At 55.9% G+C, this 25591-nt stretch overlaps 1 protein-coding gene across 1 annotated transcript; it reads left to right on the top strand.

Annotated features, from left to right (window-relative positions):
- Positions 1-1342: 1342 nt before the first annotated feature.
- Positions 1343-23380, top strand: LOC119093958 (dual specificity protein phosphatase 10). Its single transcript, XM_037216983.1, has 4 exons — positions 1343-1921; positions 15869-16065; positions 16701-16848; positions 22627-23380. The coding sequence occupies exons 1-4, from the start codon at positions 1378-1380 to the stop codon at positions 22896-22898; spliced, it is 1161 nt and encodes a 386-aa protein (XP_037072878.1). The 5' UTR covers positions 1343-1377; the 3' UTR covers positions 22899-23380.
- The last annotated feature ends 2211 nt before the right edge of the window (positions 23381-25591 follow it).

Genomic DNA, 25591 nt, shown 5'->3' with positions numbered 1-25591 from the left:
AAATCGGTCATTATCGCCGTGCCTTTGTGACCTTCCCATCATCAGCATCTTTCGTATCATCTGCACGTAATAACAATCACGTCTTTTATGACCTCGCTCGTCCCACACCAGAAAGGACGCGGTACTGGTCACTCGGTGACCATCCAGAAAGCCAAAAGTGCACAGTAAAAATGGCGTTTTTTACTTGACGTCGGTTTTGAATTACATGGGTCTCTGTGTTCACTCACGCTGACTTTTAATGATCACAACACGAAAACCCTGGTAAAAGGATGTACAAATGCGAATGCACCACCAAAATATGGCGGGTAAATCCGGGGTGAGATTTGACTTTCAAGGTCAGTTGTCTTCGCGAATGTTCCGATGTGAGCGTGACCGACCCACCCAAGATTCGTGTGAAGGTTGTGCCGATAGTTAACTGCTTGCGTAATGTAGCGCATCCAGAGCGTGCGGCAATTAGCTGGCAAGGCACAATGTAGTCAGACGGATTTCCTGGAATATAATCCAACCTTTTCCTGCCAGACAGCCGTGCTGCTTCTTTGACTGCAAGCATTTTTGGGCGTCCTGATATGTTTGAGACCCCTGTTGTTGTAAACGGCTACGGTGTACCATAGAAGTTTGAACGCTTTATTAGGTTCCACAGTGTTTCCCGGAGCACCCCAGTGCTTTGGGATTTGCAATATTGATGTCTTTGAAGTGTGGATGCCACTGATACTTCTGGGGACACTTGTTTTTTAAACCACTTGCCGTTCTAGTACCTACCTCCGGGGCCAACCGATTCGTTCCTGGCCCTGATCTCCCTGGCGCTTCTGGTGTTTCTGGTCTCAATGCTTTCTCGCTCGGAAACCTTGCTCAAACTTTTTATGGAGTCGTCATTTTGCATCCTCGCAGGACCCACACCATGGAGTCCAGAATGGTTCCGGGAAAGAGCGCATGGTCCTTTGCCTCGAGTGGAGGGCCACCGTTCTCTGGTATTCTTATCTGATATCCTTGCATGCATGACATCCGATAGAACAGTGACGAATTTTCTGCCGAGACCAATATTGGCGGAGGTTTTCTGCGTGACTCCCAATGCAATGGGTCGAGCCGAGTCTAATGCCTTCCGGAAATGTGTTCAAAGACACTGGCGAATAGGCACTGGCTAAATGGCATGTCTCCTGATTAGTTTGTGACCGATAGATGGCAGGCCTTTCACCACCACCCAGACGCGTATCGCCTCCCAGGCCCCAGTGAATCACCAGCTGACTTCTGCGTCGTCAGCTGACTGCCCTCGCTGGCGTCCGCCTGGCACCGCCGCTGGCCGGCGCGGCGTCAGCGGACGCCGCCAGTCAGCGGGTGGGTGCGGGGTCGCGAGGTGGGAGCGCGCGCTGCCCGACTGTCATGATCAATGGCGATGCCAAGCGCGAGGGCCTCCGACTCAGCTTCTACCGCAGCTTCAGTGCGCCGAGCGGGACGGCGACGGTGACGGCAGAGCCGCCGGCGGCGCCGCGGCCTCCGGTCGTCTCGCTCCCGGCTTCGCCAAGCGCCGAAGCCGCCGAGATGAAGAAGGCGATGGTGCTGAGTCGGACACGACAGTGCAGCGGCGACGAACTCTCCAAGCGACTGGCCTCCGGCTGCAACAGCACGTTCGCGCTGCTCGACGTGCGTCCGTTTATGGCGTTCAACACGTCGCACATCCAAGGCGCCATCAACCTCAACTGCATGGACCGCTTCAACCGGCGCCGCCTGCAGCTGGGCAAGGCGTCGCTGGCCGAGCTGGCCGCCAACAAGGAGGGCAAGGACCTACTGAGGCGGCGCACTATCCGCGAGTTTATCGTCTGCGACGAGTCGACGGCCGATCTGGCGCTGCTGCCGCCCAGCCACCCGCTCTTCATGGTGCTGGGCGCACTGCTGGAGGACAACCGGGAGCCGGTGCTGCTCAAAGGTGAGCTGGAGCGGCGTGGACCGCGCCGGCGGCCGCCCCTCCCCCTCGGCGGGAGTACGCCGTGGAGCCGCAGCGTGACATCAGCGGTGAAAATAAACGCGGCGTCCCGGGCTGCCGCGCCCGGGGAGGGGCGGGGGAGGTGCGCGGCGGCTCCTGGAAGCGTGGCGTCACGTTCTGGGCAGCGTCGCGCCGGCTCCGGTGACCCCGGCCCCGGGGGAGGGGAGGGGACGTGACGTCACCGCTCGGCGGCCGTGTCTGAATGACGGGCGTGAAAGAGAGCGGCGACACGCCCGTGGAGCGAGGCTGCGGTCTCCACGGAGGGAGGGGCGATGCCGCTCCCATCCTTACATCTGGGGCTCCGCGGAGTGAGGAGCGATGTCGCTCCCATCCTGATATCTTAGGCTCCACGGAGTGAGGCGCGATGTCGCTCCTATCCTGGTATCAGGAGTTGCCGGTGTTATCAGCTTCCAACGGCACGTTCAAATCTGCGTCAGAAGTAAGGCTTTGCTTTTACAGGTCATGAACGAGAGCATAGACGGTTTGTTGGCACGGCGGCCTCAACGCTCTTGGGACCTTTACCTGCCTGATAACTAGTAGCCCTGCCCCAAGCAGCTCCTGTCATTCTGGTGCTGATTCGAGTGGTGAAAACCCACGTGTGAAGTGCACATTGACCGTTCAAATATGACATAAGCCAATGCCCGCAAGAGTACCGCTACGTGCTCGGCCATTTTGCGATGCACCGTACCCGGTGGCCATCGGCACAGCTGAAAGTGAGCAGAGTGTCTTTGGGTTGTCCCAGCCATTTAGGTGCTGTCAAGATATTGCGGCCTAAGGTATTGCGTCAAACAATGAATGTCAAAGCCTTAATGAAACCTTTAAGTGCCGGATGATAGACAACGCGTGTTCGGTACTTGGGCCTTTTTTGATCCCACGGGTGGAGCGGCTAAACAAGCTGATGTGCTGCTGCCTGGATTAAGGCGTGCAATGACGAAACGTTAGAACTAATCCAATTTCAATGAAAGCTGCGACTACATCTGTCATACCGCGTTTTACACCGTGGTTTAGTATGTCGTAAGGTGTCTTTCAACTTGTTAAAGCTTTGTTCTGCTAAGCCGAACACTTTTCTCATTTCAAAACACTGGAAACCGCTGAGCTTGTTGGATCCAAATCCTTAAAAGTCCTGTTTCGCATTAGTTCCCTTGCATGTCTTGCGCGGCTCTGCATTTGGAGAGACAGGTTTGTTGCATTCAAAAGCTCCAAATGACGTCATTGTGGTTTGAGATTAAATCAGGCACTTCCTGGGAACTCGTCATTGTGCCCACATCTAGGAACGACATACAGCTAGACTCGCATGAAATGTTGAATGTAACCTTAGATATTAACTTAAAATATACCACTAGCTTCGGCGTTGTCAGTTTTTCAGTTGAAAATAACCGATCTTCACTAAATCCGTATATTAGGAGGTTCTCGTTTGAAGATGCTGCCAAATAATCATCAGTGTTCATTACAAGAAAATCAACGGTCCGAGACCATATCTATGGTCACGGGGAACAAGGTTAAACAATAACAAATGCAAAACTAAGGTCCGTAAAGAAACAAAAATGGCCGGAATTTGTGCAGACTCAGCCAATAAAAGGTACCGAGATGTTCAATCTTTAATGCTCTCACATCGCAACGCTCGACATACGGTACTCACCATGCCAAGGGCTGGGCAAGACATAGAACGCAAAGCGAAAAATATTGATGACCCAATGAGTATAAGATCAGTAACACGCGTTCCAAAAACCGCTTCAAAGCACGTCCCAGACAATGTGTGTGTCTTCAACCTCGGAAGAAAACCGGAGATGTGAGGCGACTTTAGTATCCTTAGGCTCGCATTGTCTTGCACCGTTTAATGATAAAACCCATAATAAATAAAACCTTATACTGATACCCGTAATACCCCACATCAGATTATGACTATAGACGACAGCATTGTCTGCTTCACACGCGCTCTGCCATTGCTTTGAACACTGATGTTCTGCAGCAAATCATTTTCTAACCGCATGCGCAGCACGGGTCATCGGAACGCTACTCGGCCGCTCCGTCTGCTTCTCCGGCATGTGGGAGCTGAACTCACTACGCTTGTGATGCTGGAAACTGTAACCTTATGCTCAACAGGAGTCATCGAGACCTTAAGGCTCAGCCTTTTGTATCGCGAGCAGCCCTCAGCATAGCACTTTGCATCGGGTGTTGGATGTGAGAGCTTGAAAGGTTGATCATTTGCGTATCTTTTGGTGGGAAGAGTCTGCGTAAATTCAGTCGCGTCCGTGAGCATCGTCTCAAAACTTCAAATTGTTTGTAGCGTTCAAGTAGCTCACAGCTTGGTGGTCGTAGAGCAATAAAAAAATATTCTCGGTAAATATGGAATACCGTGTTTCAAATTATAATTAATGGGTATTCCCCATTCACCGCCTACAGAAATGTAGTTTCCAAAGAAGGCGAAGCAAGTGTTGTTCAAAGTCCGCTTGAAACATCTTTAGCCGATGGGAGGTCATGCAGGCCAGTGTCCGAAGGGCTACGTTTTCACCCAAACGTTGAACGTGTCAGCTCGAGTGAAACTTCTGTCAATTTTCTAAGTGACCATCTCAAAAATGTAGGTCGCAGTCCGATCATAGCGATGCATCTGCAAGTTATCCAGGTGCCTATTGACGATCACTTCCGCGCCGTAGCACCAATGACAGTTCGCCAAGGTGTGGTGCTCATTTGACGTTCACAAAACAGCTACACCTTGACAACAAGCAGTGTACAGGAAGAATATGTGAAGTTACCTAGTAAATGTTGACACATTCGCGCCGCTGTCAGCGTTATGCAAAAGGTCGCCGTCAGTGATGATAGCAGCCAGCCGCAAGATCAACAACGACTGTTCTTGATCCCGAGGAAGGCGATCGAGGCAGTTTTAGGGCGCCTCAAGGCATGGAGTGCCAGCTGCGGTGCTTGCATTGAACTCAAAATGGAAACATTTTCAGCACCGGAATCGTGGGGGCTTCACAGGGTTTTCTTTGTGATATGCATTTGTGGCTTTGTATTTGCTAACCAGAGGTATTGTCAAGGATAGATATTACTATCAACCGATTAAGATTCACGCGAAAACCCAACAATGTTTATTAGATACGCTACGTTTTGTACATGCGTTGATGGTTGTACACCACAGCGAATTCAGCGTTTATGACCTTGGCCATTTGTTGGGGGCGTGGTATGGTGCGGTTGTCATTTTCGCTGTGTTGATATAGAATATCAACGGAGTTCATCTATTTTTTTCAACGTAAAGTATGGGACACCACAACGCAAGGAACGTCACCGCTTTCCAAACATTGTACACCAGAGGCACGCCGACATCATCAGTACATAAAAGAGACATTTCACACAACTTCCATGGTACGATATGCGACTAGTGAAATAAACCCCCTGCAATCGAAATCGTATGACCCCATCTTAAAAACCATCGTGAAAGTATTAGTGACGTGTTCGATTTAGTGCTCATATTAGTGTTCGACGCTAACTTGCCATTTCAGAATTGCGCCGTAATGACCCACACCGTTGAAATCTGCCATGCCATTCTACGAGCAAAATCTACGCCACCTAGCTTAGACAAAGAGAGATGGATTTGTAGTCAAACGTGTGTACATCGGACTTCCCTGAAATAAATAAGCCGTCCGCTTCAATCTTCACCAGGTTGCAATCATCGAGCATCCTTCGCCGACAATGGACGCTCAGTGTGTGTCCGAGTTTGTTTTTGTTCGTCTGCGGCAATGGCGCAGTGACGTCACTGCCGAGTCCTTCATTTCCGCCCTGATAACTTCGGATTGAGCCTCCCTCCACGCCTACACCTAAACGCAGTCTCTAACGTCATGTGGCATAGCCTGAGCACCGTTAAATTCGAGGAAGTCGTGCAGCTAATGCTGACGCTTCTCGAAACATGACTTGCGGCGCATTCTCGGAACCCTCCAGCCGTGAGGATTCTTCCAATCAGTGCTGGACATGGTGAATACACATTCGAGTACAAAACCTGCAGGCTCAAGTCCTCTGTCATGACCGTTCATGGTGGGCGTATGCAGAGCGACGTCCCTCCCCGTGACGTAACAGCTGGCAGTCGGCTTTCACTGATGTGTTCGATTCTGCAAACTGGCGCTGGTTGGTGACGCCATGGAAATGTCATTGGCATGTAGATTCTGATAAAACTCACTGCGTTGAAAGCAGCGGGCTATCCTGGAAGCTCGTCAGCTAGCACTTGTAACGCACAGCCTCCAGGCGGAGGGCGGAGCTCTCTCGGCTTGCAGAGGGCGCTGTGAGCCGTGTTGGCTATTGTTGACCTCCGGGTTGCGCTTTGGGGGGGGGGGGGGGGGGGCTGGACTCTGATGGCGTCTCCCCACGAAAGGGTCGATCTTGATAATGCAGCGACCCATCGGCTGAGTTGGTGACGACTGAGTAGCTGTGACGAGGGCTGGGTGTGACGACACTGCCTCAGCCCACTTCGGCCGCGCACCCTCGGATGCTCGTCACTAAGCGTTACCGGACACGCTGGTGTTTGTTGGTGATTGTGTACCCAATAAATTCGGTGACTGAGGATTGTTGCTAGGTCAAGTGCAAAATTATGTACTCTGCAGTGTCCACAAGACGTCATGCGCTAACAAAGTTCGAACTACCATACACAATTAGATATTTGACGTCATACCCTTGGAGCACAGTGTGTCACGGAGTACAAAAACACAAACAAGCATCAAATCTGGCTGAAGCTGAGCAGCTGGGGAAGCCTCCGGCCCAGTCTGGGGCGAGTGAGCGCGGCGGAGGCGGTGGGGCAGCTGGGGGCGGCGCCGACCCAGACTGGAGCGACTGAGCGCGGCGGAGGCGGTGGGGCAGCTGGGGGTGGCTCCGACCCAGACAGAGCGACAAGTGCGGCGGAGGCGGCGCGGCGCCGCTGCGCCGTGTAACGGCACGCCGGCGCGCTTTCTTGGCCGGAACTGTATCAGACCGTGATAAACGGCAGGTGCACTGGAGAGAGGGCAGGGATGTATGTTGAGAGGGAGAGGAGAAACAGATTGCGCGATGAATATCGGGATGCCTGTACCTGTGCGCTCTAGATTGAGATACATCCTGTGACCGTGTGTATAGCAGCTACCGAATACTACCATACCAAATTATGCCTTTGAAATGGGGAAATAAAAGGATAATGTTTCGACCTGTCGTCAGTATGTTTGTCAGCGCCAATCACGGCTCAGTATTTTCCCTACGTCAAGCCACGTGACCACGTATATAGCAGATACCGAATAGTACCATACGAAATTATGCCTTTGAAATGAGGAAATATGAGGATAATATGCTTCGATCTGTCATCAGCATGTGTGTCAGCCCCAATTACGGCTCAGTATTTTCCGTCCGCCACGTCACGTGGCCACAACAGTCACGTCTGTGACGTTACACGTCGACTGACGATGATGCCAGGATTTTTTTTTGTCAGGCCATCAGCATGGAGAGAAAGTGCTGCCAAATGAAAAATCACTCCGACAAAGAAGCGAGAGTTTGATTTGGTAGCTATTGCGTTGGCGAGTATGTCAGGTGGGGCGGGGGCACATAGAATATACATGATTTTGGGGGAATGCAGCGTGGGATAGATAAGAAGGGAATATGACTGCCAAGATAAATCATGAAAAGGTGAGTGACATTGATATGGTCGTGGTGTGTGGTTGCGTTCTCCAGTAACTTAAAAGCGTGGGAGTAATCGTTAAAGATGGAGAACAGGAACGAGACGCCACGCGTCTCGAACATGGAGTTGGTTAGTACAAGTATAGACGGGATATAGAGGATGATAATAGATATAATAGAGGAGCTGGATCCACCCTTCCAAATGCCAATTTATAGGTAGCGTGTCATGTTCGGCGGTAAGCCAGAGTCAATGTGTGGTCTGACGTAGTTTAAAGTTGAAGGAAGAACAGAAGGTAAAGTAAAAAAAATTCCCGTCAGCCCACACATTGAACGCTCCGTCAGCACGCATGACGTCACGCATTCTAGCCGACATTCGTGCTGACGATAGATCGAACAGAGCCGGAAAGAGGGGAGAGACCCGGGAACCAGCTGGCGGCAGCCGTTCTCGAGAGCGCGCCGCCTGCGGCACGGCGGCGCCGAGCGGTCCGGCCGTGACGTCGGCCGGGCAGCCGGCCGCGCGCGCCGTGCCGTCCGGCGGCGGCCCCGGCTTCCGGCCAGGGCCATTGTTGGCCGCGTGGCCCCGATGCGGCGCGCCTCAGCCCCCGGCGCCGCCTTATCAACACGGCTCGGACGGCCCGTTGGGACGGCGCTCAATGGAGGCTTGCGCAATGTTAACAGCGCGCCCACCGGCGGTGTCGCGGCCGGTGGGGCGGGGTGGCGGCGCGGCCGATGGGACGAGCTGACCTGCTGAGCTCCGCGCCGCGCTCGACCACAGGGCGTGTCGCAAGGTGGACTCATCCGGCTGTTTTGGCACGGGGTCTGGTTACCTGTCGCGTCTATTTCCAGCTGGGCCGCGGGTGGGAAATAGCATTCGTGAAACTCTTGGAAAGCGTGACAGTGCGTGACCTCTGCTTCTCAGTACTGGACACGGGCGCAACCAGGACGGGCTCATGAATCAGTGAACTCTGATAGCACCTGATTTCCAAGAGATTGTGGAAGATAGTCCGGCTTCCAAGATATTAAGGAACCCATGGCGATTGCAAGATCCCTTAGATGGTCATGGAGCCCTAAGACAGGCGATGATTCGCTGAGAACACACGTTGACTAAGTGATAACCTCATAGTGCACTATCCATCTGGCGCGTGAAACGCTAGAGGGGCCGAAGGCCGGGAGACGCGCTTGATGTAAAGGTCAGGGCCTGGACAGCGTCCGGGAATCTAACGCGGGCAGAATCTGATGCGGTCAGGGGATCTGACGCGGTCCAGGCATCTGACGCGGTCGGGGATCTGACACAGTCAGGGCATCTGACGCGGTCGGGGATCTGACGCAGTCAGGGGATCTGACACAGTCAGGGGATCTGACGCAGTCAGGGGATCTGAGGCGGTCCGGCGATCGTCGCGGTCAGGGAATCTGACGCGGTCAGGGGATCTGACGTAGTCGTAGTGCTCTGCCGAGTTTAAAGTTCTTATGATGACAATAGGCGACCTTCATTGTGCCAGAAATCAGTGACATTATCGTGCAAGGGTACGTTAAACTGACTACATTCGACGTTTTAAGTTGTGCTTGAGGTCCGTGACTTGGTTAAAACTTTTTGTATGTGCCCGTGAAAATATATATTTTTTTTGGAAACGTCTGATATACCCTCCCTCGATGCCCTTTTGTGGTTCCACGTGTAGCTCCTGACCAGTTGCCATGCAATGTGTTCTCATATTAAAAAACATTACTGCGTCGGAGCGTATAACCCATGTGCAATGAAGCCGCGTGGTCCACGGATGGGAAGTCCATGGAAAAAGGTCGTGGGCAGTCTTTAATAATCTGTGAAGAGCAAGTGAACAAGAAGTTCAAGTGTCCAAGTGAACATTTGTGACGTTCATACGTTACTTCGCACAAAATACTACCGCTGGAATTAAAAAAAGCTGTTCGAAAAGTCAGGGCACTGGGCCCATCGTGGCGTGGCATGGCGGGGCGCAGCCGTCGCCTTCTTTAATTGTATAAATGGCTGACAAAGACAGCGTGTTTGCCACTGGTGCTGACTGGATCAGCCCCACACGTGGCAAACTTGGGCCACTCAGACCCATATTCTTCCCTTCCCCAGCCCTGAAGACAATACGTTTACATGCCTCGCACTGTTCGACCAACGCTTTGACCCCACTATGCCAGCTGCCTCTTAAGGGACATAACAACACCTTTTACGTGGGAACACGCCGTTTGCCGTCGGTATGTTCCCAGCCAGAGGACACCGCGACTGAGTCGGCGCCACGCCCCGCACAGGAGGCGAACCCCCACGGGAGAGACCCGGCAGAAGGCGTCACGAGCCGGACACGGTGTCACGATTCACGGATGATCGGTGGTGGCGTCCGGGCCGCAGATGATGACATCGCCTGACAATGTACATCCGGAGCTGCAGAGTGCACCGCGAACCACAGAGATGACGTCATCGACCTCGGAGAACGTCCCGTTCAGTAAGAGCGGTCAAATTACGGGGCCTAGTCTTCACCCAGAGGATGCAGCACCGTAGCCTTGGTCGTGTCTATATGCCAAACACAACAGCAACGCCAGCTCTTATAAAGAAATTGTCGTAAAAACGGTGGCAACGGTTGACCGGGATCGCCACCATCTAGTTACATTAGCAGAGCATGGATATTGGGTTAGTTTTGGTGTGTTACTAGTTTTTCAGTCATTGCTCCAACCAAGGATTTAGCGTTTAATGCCGATCTCATGTGTTATTATCATGTTTGATCATTATGATGACTCACTGAATTAATGTTTGCCGGCCACTCCTCCAACACATGACACTGACGACCAACCAAAGGTTTGCAAAGTTTGGCGACCACTTCTTCGACAGTCATTCGGCTTCACAGCTCGATTGCTCTTCCAACGAAACGTCGCTGGTTTCAGCTGCCGTGACTGTCTGCTTTGCTTTGCCAGCTGTCACTTCCGGCGCTAGATCAGCTGCGTCATTTGGTGCACCGCAGCCCGTAAGCGTCTCAGATTAGGGACATCCATGCCGTAGCCTGTGGCATCGCCATGCTTTTAGACCGGGGGGACTTAAGTTTGGACTGGGGCTAAAAGCACGCGGGGCCTACAACCTAAGCCTGTCCACTAGCCTAGCTACGTTTTCCGTCTTTTGAAGTCCCCAGAATTAGTGAGCTCCATTTGCATCCATTCCGTATGTGGGAGCGGGGTCCCTACTGCCTCCCATCGTAGCAACGCCTGTAGCCATAATTACCTCCCCATTGCTGATGCTGAACCCAGCCCAACAGCTATCGAACGCAAGCTGTGAAGCACACGGCTGTAGGGTCGTTCACCCTCGCTGTAAAACCCGCACGTGCGTGCGCGTGCCAGCTGACGTGCAAACCGGAAGTCATAAACCGGAAGTAGTTTTAACGCACGGCGTGTCGCGCTGCCGATAGCTTGTCACTGTTGCCTGCGCTGTCGATCGCGATGGTGGCGCGGCGGCGCCCGGAAGCGCTCTTCCGGTCCGCCATCGGTAGCGGCCGCCGATTTCCGGTGCTTCCCGTGCCCGGTCCTGACTGCACACCGGGGCAAGGGGGCGTGACAGGTCGTCACGTGACCGACCCTGCGGACTCGGGCTGGCGGCGGCGGTCGCCGGCGCGACAGCGACCGGCCCGCTCGCCGCCGGCAGTGGGTGGCACACATGCCGACTGGTTGTGTCCGGCCGCTAGCCGCCCGGCCCGGCCGGCTGTGCTGAGGCCGGCAGTGGGTGACACACATGCCGGCTGGTTGTGTCCGGACGCGAGCCGCCCGGCCCGGCTGGCTGTGCTGACGCCGGCCGGTGCGCCGCCTGTTGCACCGTTACCGGCGGCGGGCCGGGAGAAACGTGGTCCGGCGGCCAGGTGCTGCCCGATGTGCGGAAAACACTGGGAGAAAATAGCATCGGCCTTTCTCCGTCTTCAGCGAACAGCCGCCAGGAAATGACGTGCTTTCAACAAAGTGTTTGTCATGCTTAAGGTGGGCCCGACACAGTAAACTGCATAAGCATCATTTGTGTTGTTCCCGGAGCTGACATTTTACGGCTGGAAGTAAGTTTATGAACAGCAGACATTGACGGCATGAATTACAGGCAAGCTTCCACATAACATGAATTTTGCGTTGCCAATGGTTTCATAAGTTTGCCGTTTCAATTACAGTGTTTCTTCTCATGTCTCTTTATCAGCTCAATACGTACTGCATCGAGCAGCAGTTGACGGAATCACTGCGGGAGTGTACAGCGCTCAGGATGTGTGAGGACTGGGAGTGTGCAGCGCTCAGGATGTGTGAGGACTGGGAGTGTGCAGTGCTCAGGATGTGTGAGGACTGGGAGTGTGCAGCGCTCAGGATGTGAGAGGACTCGTAGCACTAGTCATTTTGTTCACCACCTTTTACATGTAAGAGCAAGAGGTGTTACATTTCGTCTTTGCTTACGCATACAAGAGCAAGAGGCATTACAGTCCTTTTCTACGCAGCTTGGGATCCATCCACGCAGCTTTGATAACAAACTGGGCCATATCCGGGAAAACTGTGTGTTGGTGTATTTTGGTGGTGGGTTGTGTTATTTTCCACTGCTCAACCCCCCCCCCCCGCCCCCATCCAACTCACCTTGCGGATATGCACCCATGGCAGACCCCCGCGGCAGCTGGCGCCTAAACAAAATGACGCTTTTGTGTGCTGATATGCATTAACATCCCAAATGTAGAACACAGTTATTTTGTAAGGTGATGCGTATGAATGAGCCAGTTTGGTGAGTTCTGCCATACCCTAAGCACTGCATAATCCCCAGTAGGTTTGATGGGCCAGCCCTCAGTACAGAACGTTTTCGCGCTCGTGAGAAGTCCACGAGTTCCATGGGAAGAAGCAATCAAATAAGCAAGCAAACAATGTGGACTCGGATTTTGTCTTGCCGGGACGGCTGTATTTGTCCTCACTCTTTGCTCGCTTACTCGATGTGAATATGGATCGTGTTGCGTAATTTTTTAGACAGGCGTAATTCCTTTTAAGACTTGGACTTAGACTTGGACTTTTTGCTTTTTCCGATAGCTAGAATGCAGCTCAAAGAAAGGCACTGTGTCAGGACTGTTAAGCGCATTAAATCAGCTGTAATGAACGTGATGCATCTGGATGACAGCAGCCAAATTCCTTGGTGCTGACATTTTAATTAATCAGTCTAAGCATGTTTTCTTCTCGGACATACAGACAGCACAGGTGTGGTCATATGCCAATGCACTTTGATATTCGGTTTTCCTTGATCACGATGAGCGGCAGGATATGATTCATGTTTTGATGCTAATGAGGAATGTTGGGATGCAGTGGGCATGAGGTTCTTTTAGTAATTCGAGACAGAACTCGTCATAAAAAGCACACAATGTGCCCGTAATAAGATGCCATGCTCCCGGACACTGGAGGACATCATAATCTTTCGGTTGGCTCGACCTGTTCTTTCCGTGCGATTTCTCTCTGTGGTTCTGGCTTTCCCAGCATATCTCGTTGACAGAGGCGGAGAAGGAGGAGGGGCCGTTTTGTAGGTCTTGATTTACATGTGGCACCCCGTCTCCCCACAGTTAAGGGGCAGCACAACCCCTCCGTCTCAATTAATTCGGTTTGCGGTGTTATCTGATTACGCTTCAATAGTGCTTTGCGCGGGGGCGTCGGCCGGCGTCCCCCTGCTTGCTTTTCATTAGCTCCGACGGCGGCGAGCCCAGGGGCGGGCTATGAGTCACAGGGGGGGGGGGGGGGGGGATCCAGGCCCGGGTTATCGGCGCACTGATCGGCAGTTTGGTGTCGTGTTACCCGGCTAGGGTGCCGAGGACGCTGCGCTCGCCAGCGGCGATACGCCTCCATTGACGCTGTCATCGGGAATCTTCGACGGATGCCGCGAACCGGGAGTGTCCAGCTAGGCGCCGGCGACTGTGATAAGCGCCGGTCTTTCCCATCACCCGAGTACTCGTTTCTTTGTACTTTTCCTCATGCTTGCCCATCATCCTCTATCGCTCTTCCGGTCTTTCAAGAAAGACGCTTGCGACCTCGTCACCCCTCAACCTCGTCCACCGGAGCCGCGCACCTCACGCACGCACCGGGGTCGCCGCGGTCATCCCAGGTGACCGTATGCAGCAGTCTAGCCGGCGGGCAGGCTCGGAGCTCGGCACCAGGCGCGCCCGGCCGTGGCGCGGCGCGGCGCTGCACAGTTGTTTGGAGTAGGGCCACGCCACCCGCGGGCGGCTAGGCTGAACTCGGTCAACAGGCGAGCCCACCGCGGCCGCTCCGGCGAGCAGCGGGTTGGTTCAACGCAGGCTGGACCCCGCGGACCGCGACGCCACGGACCGCAGGACCGCGCGCTGGAGGTAGATGCGATATTCCTCGGTCCTCACGATATTTTTTGGGTTTTCTGAGCTTTTTTAAACTCTCCGTCCTAATCTCACCTGGTCTTGAGCGAGCGCTTTATTCGGTTTCTGCAAAGATTGAGGTGCGTTTTGGCACACCAAAACATTCACCAAAACTTCGCGTCACACTGAAAACTTCATCAGCTCCGGCAGTTTGGAATGCCCGTCAAACCTTCGCAAACCTTCACCAAGAGTCCTCCATCGTCGCTCGGTGAGCGCCCCGGCCTCCCACCCGCCGGGCCGCCGTCGCTGCCGTCGTCGCTGCCGACGCGGCGCCTCCGGCCCGGGCGTGACTCACCGTCAGCGCGGACCGACCTTTCGCGGGCCGCACTTGTGCCAGGGGGCGGGTGGCGGACCCGGGCCACGGCGCCCGCGTCCCGGGCCGCCCGGCCGGCTCGTGACGCGCCGGAGGCGGGGCGGCCCGACCGCGGCCTGGGGGCCGAGATGCACCGGTCGGACGGTTGGGGCGGATGGAGGCGTCGGCAGGCTGGCTTTGTTTTCGCGTGACGGAGAGCGCTGTCCGAGAGTTGAGACGGAACGCATATTGGATCCGAGATCCGGGATCCGCTGGCGGGAAGAGATCCTGTGAAGGGATCCAGCGACGGCTTTGTACGACGGTTTAAGTCAAATACTTTTTATGTCACTCTGTGTTTGGTCCAGTCTGGTACTTGCTGGAAGTTTGCCGCCGCTATTGCTTGCGCCTTGGTGCCGAAGAACTAGAGCCACGTCTGAGTTAGGGAAGGAGTAACCACTGCAGTGGAGGTGCCTGGAAACTCCAAAATATATCATAAGGTTAATATCCATTAGTGAATCTGCAAGGGATGACCCATTGCGATTTGGTGATGGTACTGGTCGAGCACTTGGTCAGGTCCACAGGGACGTGGTCAGGTCCGCTGGGACTTGGTTAGATCCGCGGGGACTTGGTCAGGTCCGCTGGGACTTGGTCAGGCCCGCGGGGACATAGTCAGGTCCGCTGGGACTTGGTCAGGTCCGCGGGGACTTGGTCAGGTCCGCTGGGACTTGGTCAGGCCCGCGGGGGCATAGGTCCGCAGGGACTCGGTCAGGTCCGCGGGGACTTGGTCAGGTCCGCGGGGACTTGGTCAGGTCCGCGGGGACTTGGTCAGGTCCGCGAGGACATTGTCAGATTCGCGGGGACTTGGTCAGATCGACTGTTGGCCTGTACCCACTTCAGACGCAGTGATATTGGGTCAGATTCCTGGATGCGTGATAGCTCTTTGGCTTTAATATGATCACTGGCCACGTGACATGGCAATGCGGTTGCCGCTGGTGTTAAATGACTAGGCTAGGGGCGACGCACGCCGCGTGGTTTTCACCAACGAAAAAAGAGCATTGGCGGCCTGAGGAAATGCTTGGCATGTCAACATCCTCAGACGTCAAAGGAGTTCCCCAGTCATTCGCCGAACTCTATGGTTACTTTGGGACCCTCAATCATGTCGAGGGCTCGACTGATCAGATACGCCACCTGTCATCACATTGTTGACGTTTCGGTCGTCCCAGAAGTTCCCGAACATTATGCAAGCCTTTTGCGTGCTATCGTCTCATTTGCCCAGCGTGGTATTTCCTGATGATCTTATGTTCATGTCGAGGGTGGCCAATCCTTTGCATCGTGCACGGTGGCTTTACGTATACTTTGCAGCGTCATTGCACGTCATACAAAGCATTGTTGCCCTTTCTGCACCACAACGTAGCATACCACGCATGACAATGTGCGCACCGCGCATGCCGTGCTACTTCACGCACCAGCTTTCCGCAGAACACAAGTGTGCTGTTGCACAGCGGCATCACCGGCCTCACACAGAGGTGCATTGCAGCCGACACAGCGCTGTCCGCTCGCCGTCGTGACGCCATTGCGCTGTCTGCCGGCCAGGTGGGATGGAGGCGTTCGGGCGTGAGTTCGCCGAACTGTGCGGCTCGGAGCTGAGCCCCGCGGCGACGGACGGCCCGGACGCGGCCGCCCAGCTCCGCGAGCGGGCCGACCAGATCCAGCGGGCGCCCGTCACCGAGATCCTGCCCTTCCTCTACGTCGGCAGCCAACAGGACGCCAAGGACCTGGTCGGGCTGAAGGTGAGGACGCGTTGCCGGGGCCGGCCCGTGGGCCGAAGTGGGGCTGATGTAGCAACGTTGGGTGATTCTGATGTAGGTCTGGTCACTGCGAGTCGTGAATAGTTTATGTGCCTAACCACAAAACAAGGTCGAAACATAACAATTCAGGTGGATTATTTGAATCCAGTTGGAATGATAAGTTTGTGGCATGGCATTACAGTGCACACACGCTTCCGTGCGTTACAAAAAATGCTTGGAAAAGTCCAGAAATTTCAGAGAGTTCCTGAAAGCCTGAAAGTGGCCCACGGTAACAGTTTTGTCCATTTTCCGGAAACATAGACTGCGTGCTTCAGCCGGTTCAAATCATGTTGCTCGATAGGTGACGCGCTCACGTACCGCCGAATCGATTCCGTGATACCATTTAGCGTTCATCGGTTTCTTGCGATTTGTAGTTCACTTGGTATGCAAAGCTGTAAATTAACATGGTGCTCAAACCGAGCCCTTCTTTCTCATGGCCTCAAGGTCGTCCGAGCCGCGGTGTACTTCGCTGCCGCACGTCATGTGTTCAACTCTGCGAAGCGCTTCACACACCACCACGCCGCCCGTGTCGCGGTACTGGGCCGGTCCTTGCAGCTGCGTCTCTCCCTGCCCGACAGAGCTGCGGCATCACGCGCGTGCTGAACGTGACGGCCCACGTGCCCGGCTACCACCAGGAGCAGGGCATCAGCTATAAGACACTGCCGGCGGCCGACTCGGGTCAGCAGAACATCAGCCAGTACTTCGACGAGGCCGTCGAGTTTATCGGTGAGTGTGAGTTAGGTGGTGAGTTTGCCGCCGCCGCTCCCATACCATCGTCAAGCCAGCGCCGAGAGGCCCGGGCTATCGACGGCGGCGCCCCCTTTATCCCCCGAGACAGGGGTCACCGAGAGATCACCTTGTTCTGGTGTCAATAACCACCGCCGCCTGGCCGAGTTGCCACAAATGGACAGAAACTTACGCTGCAGCAGCGCTGGGCCCGCGTGTAAGCCGCACTCAAACGACACGGCGTCATACTGAGCGAGCGGGTGACGACACGGCCGAAACTGGAGCGCGTGTGGCGGCCCGACGGCGCGAGGCTCGCAGGTGTACGGGAGCCGGCGGCGCCGACCGCCGTCGGCACCGTCGCCGGGCGGCGGGCGTGAGTCAGGGCCGACAGTTCGCGGCGGCCCGGCAGCAGCGCCGCCTGACTCATGCGCTCAGGTGGCGGGGCGAGGCGAGCGCGGAGCTCGGACCGTCGGCGGCGGAGGTGCGGCGGCACCGGTGCGGGGAGCATCTCGGTGTCACAGGCGCCATCGTGCCGGACGGCGTTCGGGCCAGAGGATTAACGGCGGCCTCCGAGCTCAGCCCAGCACGTCAAACGCTGCCTGACGCCCAGCCGCTGGCCGCTGGCTGCCGCTCGCCTCGCCTTCCGTGGTCGTCGGCGCGTCGCTTCGGCGGCGCCGCCTCGCGAGAGGCGTCATCCGTGACGGGACGGCGGCGGCGGCGGCCGAGCCGATCGGCGACCAGCCGTGGGAGGGCCGCGCCAGCCAGCCAGGCGGCCGGCGGCTAACGGCCCAGCCGGGGCCGCCGTGCGTGTTCGGCGCCGCGGGTCGGAGACTGCCGGCTGACTCAGCGCGGCGGCGCGCGGCCGCGGACGGCGGCGCCGCGGCCGGGTCGGCCGCCGCTCGGAGCCGAGATAAGCCGCGTGGGGCCGGGGCCGCCGTCGCACGCGTGCTGCGCAGGTGCGCCGGTGCCGCGGGTCACGTGGAAGGTACGATGGCCATGTCACGGGGGTGGTCCGAGCTGGAGTGCGAAAGGTGAAGTGCCCGGATCCGACCGGATGGAGTGCAAGACTCATGCGATGGGGAAACAGTTAAAGGACGGCCCTTTGTTCAGGCGGAAATCCGTCTCACTGATATGGTCCGAAACCCCTTCGCGAAGGACGTCGGGTGTGAGAAGGCAACGGGTGTACATGCTGACTGACCTGAGTCTACGGCGGCTCACGTGACTGACTCCTCGCCGGGCACAACGGTCGATGCGGATGGGTCATGGACACTGACCGCGACCCTTGTGTCAGTTCAGATTACCCGAACTGACGCATCACCTTATCGCTCTTTCACGAACCAACATGCTGCAACCGTTCTGACGCAAACGCAGCTTTACAAAGCGAATCAGCCGACGTCCAGACTAAGTCGGTCTTTTTGTCCAGAAGTGTGATGAAAGGAAGAGTTCGTCGTGACGCGAGACTCAGCAGCACTGACATTGTATGAATGGGAGCTGGCGTAGCTAGCCATTTTGCAATATCGTAAAAACAAAGGCCTTCCTGCAGAAGCGGCCTGCAGCCGGTGTTACAACACACCCATGGGCTCCTTTTAAACAGAGAAGACAGTGCTGGTCTAAATGGCCATCTACTTGGCCCACGGGAACGCGTCCCTGGGCCCGCCCGAAGCTGACCTACCTCCGCCACGACCCTCCAGCCGGCGTGATGCCCCACAGTCGGTCCGACCTCCCCAGAGCAGCGGCCGGCCCTACGGCAGCTGCCGCCTGCCGCCGCCAGCTGCCGAGCCCTCTCCGGCCGCACGCTCCCCCCCCCCCCCCGCTCCTCCTCCCCACCGCGCTGTCACGATCCGTTCCTGTCGATGACTCAGTCGTAATCCCCTCGGCGATCTGCCGGCATAAAAGAGCCGCTGGAGCGTAAGCGGCGCTCGCGGCTGAGCGGGTTGCGACTGGGGCCAGCGGGCGCCCCAGGCGCGCCGGACTGGGGGCTAATGGGGCCGAGCCGGCGGCCGATTATGATTCACTTTTCGAGGGGTGGCCGGGCCGCTGTTGAGCTTTGCTGTGATTAATCGCAAATGCGCATGGCGCTCAGTCGCAGTGAGTAATGCCGGTGATCGCGGCGATAGACAGGCGCTGGAGGGACAGGGCGCTGACGGCTTGGAAGACTGCCGGACTGATGGCAGGCAGGTGGGGTAGTGGGGTGGCAGGTTTGTGACAGGTTGGAGCCCCATGCTGTTGGCGTGGGCACGGACGGCTTGGTGGACTGACGGACGGACTAAAGGCAGGTGGGGTGGCTGGCAGAGTGATTGGAGGTCCGGAAGGTGGGGCAAACGGGCATGCAGGGCGGGCAGACGGTGGGGCAGGTGAGACAGGTCGGCAGACGACGAGCTGTCGGACTGAAACGCCGACAGAGCAGGATGAAAATCTTCTTCAAGATGAGGCTGGTACCCATTGGGCACATTAGGATTTTAAGTCACTTTTCTGCACTTCATCCCGTAGCTCGGTTGGTGCGGCACCACACGTCTGGCCGCCGCTTGGCAAGAACGTGGGTTCTCGTCCCAGACCCAGCGCTTACGTGATCCTTCTGTGAAGGTCAATTGGCAAACGGCCAAAAGCCAGACTCCGGGACGGAAAATGCGACGCGACAAGCACAGCACCAATCACACCAACCCTCATCGAAATTATCGAAATTTGAAAATCGAAGTTTTTCCATGGCCGGACGCCCGCTCCGGCGGCGCTGCCACAACAGTTCCAAGCGTTCTTCTCTTGTGTTCAGGCCGGCGCCGGGCGTCCACGTCATGGCATCGCATGACTTGGTAAAATCTGCTGCCTGAGATACTGGCTGGACGGACGGATTTTTAGCCTGATTGACAGTCTGAAAGGGATAATGGACCTCAGGATAGGCTAACTGAAGGCGCGATGGACGGACTTAAGGGAACTGATTGTGGACTGACTCAAGGACCGGTCAACTGATCGGAGTACTGATAAACTGGCCCAAGGGCTGGTAGTTCGACGGCCGGACTGAGCGGCCGCTTGGCCGGGTTCACCAAGGGCTCGCTCGGACCAGCAAGACCCTTCGCCTGCCTCCGAGGCCGTCGCACCGGACGCCGCGGCTGGCTGGTGTCCTGCACAGTGGTTTGACGACCGCGGCGCGGCGGCGGCGGATTCCCCGCACCTGACGTCACTGCGCGGCCACCGGGCGGCCTTTCACCGAGGCCGCGTCCGCATTGGCCGGGCGCCGCGTGACGTCATGGCTGCCGCTGACTCACTACCGGCGCAGTGGCGAGTCCAGCGCATGCTGCTGGGAGGAGGGGGGGGGGGGGGGGGGAGCACAGTCCGGCGCCAGCGGTGTGCTTTGCTGCCGAGGCGCGTATTGTAAGAAATGCGGTCATCCTCGATCTCCGGGGTAGCTAGAGGCGGAACTTCTACGAAATAATTTCGTACAGTGTAAATCAGAGGTAACTCACAATTCTCTCTACAAAGCACACAAACTGCATGAACACGATGCCATTTTAGATTCCCCCATCCAACATCATGGAGGCTTCCACTAATGTGGACACCAGCGTCAGCACCGGTTTGTCCGACGTAGCAGATCCCGTTACGTTGACCCTGGTCCCGACTTTTCACGATCCCAGATATTGCAAGTTTGTTTCAGGCTCATGTCGAGTCATGCTGCGATGGTTGAACACATCGTCAAAATCATGACGTCGTGGCCCCCGTGAAGTAGGTCGTGTACTTTGTTTTCGGTGGAATAAAGCTGGAAACAGCATTGTTCGCGGCGTCCTCAAGACCGGGTCGAGTGCGGTTCCCAGAGCCATTCGAGCAATGACAGTGGAACGGATCACCGCCCCGTGGCTTGTCTGGGGTCAGGCGGGGCCGATATGACGTTGCCAACGTCACATGACGTCAGCCGATGCGGGGAGCGGCGGCCTGCTAAGCTGACGGTCTCAGTCGCCATGTGACGGTGACCCAATGACACCGCACCGGCCCTGTACAGCTGGACAGGCGACACGACAGTGACAGGTGCACAGACGGCATGACAAGCAGACCAGCGCGGCAGACAGGCCGGCAGAGAGACGGCGGGACGACAGGATGACAGATGGGCTGACAGAGAGACGAGCGGGCCAACCGAGACAAAAGGGCCGACACAGAGGCAGACGGGCCGACAGGGAGACAAGCGGGCTGATGGTGACGGACGGCCGATAAAGAGACAAGCGGGCCAACCGAGACAAAAGGGCCGACACAGAGACAGACGGGCCGACAGGGAGACAAGCGGGCTGATGGTGACGGACGGCCGATAAAGAGACAAGTGGGCCAACCGAGACAAAAGGGCCGACACAGAGACAGACGAGCCGGAGCCGACAGGGAGACAGAGGCAGGCGGATCGACAGACATAAGACGGGCCACCGCCAGTCTGATCCACTGCCAAAAACGCGACGCCCAAACCCCAGCGGGGCGCGCGGCGTGCCCGCGGTCCGGCTGCCTCGCAGCAGCGGTGATCCCGGATCAGCTGCAGTATCGGTCGGCTGCAGCGCCTCACGGCTCGCCGGACCACTTCTGCGGCTACAAGGCGTGCCTCAGCGTCGTTGTCCTGGCAGGGGACAGCACGGAGCTGATTTTGCTTGCGGTTTAGCTGTCGTCTGGTACAGGGAGTGCCGTTGGCTCAGACACGGCATGGTTCTTGTTTACGTGGTGACGTGCCCATGCACCACTTTCTTCTCGCTTCCTCGACGTTTTAACGGCTTTGACTTTGCTCCGTCATTGGCCAGTTAGTCCGGTAACGCGGACCTACCAAGTCACAAGTGTTCAGCACTCGTCATCGGTTTATCGCTGCTGCCGGTGTCCATTCACTGTTCGCGGAACCAAGCCGGCGGCGCCCTCACTGTATACATCGTGATCTAACACGCCGTGCTGAAGGCGTTCAAAGCCAGAGCCTGAAAGCGCCCAGTGTTTGGAGGGCTGTGATGGCCGGGGGCGGGCGACTCCACCGGGCGGCGGGCGGCACCGAGGAACACCTCGGGGCAGTGGCGGTCTGCTGCTCTGGAGGTGGAGGCCGGTAGCCACGGTCGAGCCAGTCTCATGCAGTGACCCCCAGACCGTGTGTGGAGGGTTAAACTTTCAACAAAGTGGTGTGCAGCTGTCCCCGGGGGGGGGGGGGGGGATTTCGCCGTTGCAACCCAACCCACCGTTTTCCCTGAGATGAGTCTTCGTGGCGGTGCGTTGTTGACCTTTTGATGACATCACCGCACTGCAGCATCGATCACTGTGTACCTGCCACACAAGCTGCCGTGCGTCGCTGAATAAATGTGCCTACATTGGAGTGGTAGCACTTCGCTAATAAAAATATGATTCGTGGGAGAAGCAGCTTTACCACGTTTTCTGCCGCGGGTGATGTACGCTCACTTTCCATTGCGTAATGTTGAGTTGGTTCCATTGCAGTTAATATTTTTCCGAACTGGGGAACGATGACAGGTGTCCCCCGTATCGATTAAATGTTGAAGGTTGCCATGTTCGGACAAGCCACGACTGTGATTGATTCGGACCTTTGATGTCCTATGAGCAAAGGGTTGGGGAAACGCGAATAATTGACATGTGACTGTCTCTGTGCTTCCCGCGCAGCCGCGATAGAGACCTGTGGGGTACGTCTGCGCACCAGCTGTGGACGTCACGTCTCTCGTTTTGCCACGTCACGTCCCTGATTTGGAGCCGCCGAGGCCGGCGCCTCACCAGGCGCGAGCTCAGAACCGGCGGAGGGGCCGTCACTGACCGCCGCCGCCGCCGTTACAGACTGCGCCCGCCGCCTGGGCGCGCGCGTGCTGGTGCACTGCGTTGCCGGCGTCTCCCGTTCGCCCACCATCGCCATCGCCTACATCATGAAGCGCCTGCCGATGAGCATGCTGGAGGCGTACCAGCACGTCAAGGCGCGCCGGCCGATCATCAGCCCCAACCTGAACTTCATGGGTCAGCTGCTGGAGTGGGAGCGTCGGCTGCGTCCGGACGGGCGCACCGAGCCGCGCCTGCCGGGCGCCTGTCGGCCCCTGGAGGCGTGCACCAGCTGACCGCCCGGGCGGCCGCCCCTTGCGTCAGTGCATCTGATCTCAGTGTGTGGCAGCGGCTGGCGCGTGGGTGCAGCAGCTCTGTGAGCGGTGCTCGCCGGCTCCGGCGAAGGGGGAGGCGGTGGGGGGCGCGGCTCGGTCAGCTGGCGGTGTTTAAGACACTAGCCGCGGTCTGCTCGTGCGGTTGTTGGTGTGGTGTCGTGATGTGCCGCGCCTCGTTTGGCCCCGTTGACAGCGCCATCCAGCGGACAGTTTCTGTAGTAGAGTTTGGTAAGCTGTCCGCCACTGCGCTGAACGGGACGCGCCGGACCCACGCAGTTTGCGAGCGTGTGAGCGGGTGTGTGTATTTATTGTCACATGCCTTATTCAGTCACGTGCGACTTGGACCTGGCCGCCCGAGCTGTGCGCAGATCCTTGTCGTCCTGTAGCATCTACCAATGACGTGCCCTTTAAAAACTGAGCGTGAATAAACCAGGGAGACGAAAGTTGGCGTTGCATGTTATTAGTAGGTTCAAAATAGATGGGCCCTAGCCGTACAGCATTGAGATCCACCGTGCAAGTGGACTTACAAACAAGATGCCATGACAGTCAGTCCATAAAAAGTGCCCTACTAGTGAGACTAGTGGGTCACTGTTAGTTTGTAGAAGGCCTTTCCCTCTGTTCTATTATGCAAGGGTTGGACGGAATGCGCCCTGTACGCCACATCTTATCGGTTCAGTTGACTGTTGACCTGTCCCTGTAATACAGATCGCTTGCTTCCTATATTCCCTGGTATATACTCCTGAAACCGCAGTCGCCGGCCTTCGGCTGCGCTTTTCGGCAACGCCTACTATCCACAGTTATTTGTAGGGTGCTGGGGAAAAAGTTACGGAACATATGCGATTAACCGAAAGGTATTGGGGGGTTCGGTGAAAATGCTAAGGAGCAAGCATTATTCGCAAAAGAAAGGCGATACTCTTGATCCGACTGAGCCGGCGACATCGTGAAATTATCCAAGCAGTCCGAGAGAGATATTTTCCAAAGATAGCTTTAGAGAGCTGAGCAGGAAAAGACTAAACCTACCCTGAAATATATCAAAACGGGGTTTTCCTAGCATCTAACCTTCTTCTCTGCCAACGTTGTAATGGAGCTGGAGCTTCCTGCAACTGAATAGAAATATACACCCCTCCATACAGCGTGATCTGTCTCGGTTTGGGCTGCAGCAACTTTGTACAAGACAGTCGTTTCACATGTTTTTGTTAGGTTTAAGGGATAGCACGAGCTGAATGCTCTCTGCACTTGTAACTGAAACATGCATGTACGCTTTGATGTAAGACTGACACCGATGCATGTGCGTGAATAAAGGTTGAGTTAAAAGCTGAACTAGACACGAAGCAATAAGAAGGTCGAGAGCATGTGATGCTGTTTTACGACATACACAAAATGCTGGTCTTTGTCGCGCTATTCCGTGTTCCTGGCGAGCACTTTTGGTTTGTGTCCCTGGAGCTTGAGCTGTAACTGGGATTGCGCATGCTGCAAACACAGCCGACCCGTTTCTCTTCAAAGGGTGAAAAGACTGGCAAATGAAGAGGCAGTTGTCTACTAGTTTCGCGACAAAATGTACCAGATCAATGTCGTTGCTGCAGATGCTTCTCTGGTTGCTGGTTGCTGGCATGTCGCCAAGGTTTTGAGGACGGTACGCCGATTCCGCGCAGATCGCACCCCGACCTTGACGTAGCAGACCAATGACGTCAAAATATTGCCGGAAGCTGATGTTAGGCGTACATCCCTGGTCGCCTCCGGTCGTCACTTGTCACTACAGATCGCAAGCCCACCTGAACCGTGCGCAGAATTCACTTTTGCACCACGCTCGCAATCGTATATTGTAACGAAAGGGCGCATACAGCCAGGCATACAGCTGTTGAAACGGGACTTAAGCTATGGCCAACACTGACGGATTTCACAGACTTGCAATGTAAGCTAGTAAGTCAGTGATCGGCGACGTTCCAGGGCGCTGCGTTGCTTACTACTTGAAGCAGAATATCTGGTAACGCAGCATGTAGCGCAATGGTCGGGTAGCGTTTTGATCCTTCCCATCCACGCCTGTCGTACCTGTTAAGGGGTAAGGTAATGCGCTGCAGTGCTCATGTTTTTTTCTTATTTGTTTTGGTTGTGATCACGGCTTGTGAGGATGCCTTTTCATTGCAGCTATAATGATTCCGAGCATACGTTTCACAATTAGTTATGTACGGGCATTGGATGAAAGAAGATCTAGAAATGAAGTACTGAATGATACTTTTTATTTTCCATTGCGAAACTCATAAGGCTGACGGGCAGCTGTTCCAAAGCTGAGCACTGTCCGATGGGACATGTCCATTGAGTCATGATGCCGGGGGCAAGACGGTTCTGACTCGGTAATGTCCGCCGCCTGTTGCTGCGCTGTGGGATCTTCAGCTCCGGCAGGCGTTAATGGTCACACGCCAGGCAGCGCCAAACCAATCTTTGCAAAACAAGGATCTGAAGCAATGACCTCTATTCCGCTGTCCACGCTTGAGAACTCAAGTCGGAAGGCAGCACTTTTTAAACAGCACTGCTCTGATGCAGGCAAAATGAGGCATGAAGCGCCTTTGGCGCCGTGCAACGAACCGTTAGGTTTTTTCCGACCGAGCAGTGGTGCTCTTTAGGCGTATGATGCGATCATTTATGCACGTGAACGA

This window comes from Pollicipes pollicipes, unplaced genomic scaffold (genome assembly GCF_011947565.3).
Source record: "Pollicipes pollicipes isolate AB1234 unplaced genomic scaffold, Ppol_2.1 Scaffold_4002;HRSCAF=4701_pilon_pilon_pilon, whole genome shotgun sequence".
Taxonomy (NCBI): Eukaryota; Metazoa; Arthropoda; class Thecostraca; order Pollicipedomorpha; family Pollicipedidae; genus Pollicipes; species Pollicipes pollicipes.
This window is presented reverse-complemented; position numbering and strand designations above follow the sequence as displayed.

Coding starts and splice junctions, on each gene's coding strand:
- LOC119093958 (XM_037216983.1), top strand. CDS start 1,378: ATGATCAATGGCGATGCCAAGCGCGAGGGCCTCCGACTCAGCTTCTAC. Junction 1,922..15,868: donor GGAGCCGGTGCTGCTCAAAG/GTGAGCTGGAGC, acceptor TCTGCCGGCCAG/GTGGGATGGAGGCGTTCGGG. Junction 16,066..16,700: donor AGGACCTGGTCGGGCTGAAG/GTGAGGACGCGT, acceptor CCTGCCCGACAG/AGCTGCGGCATCACGCGCGT.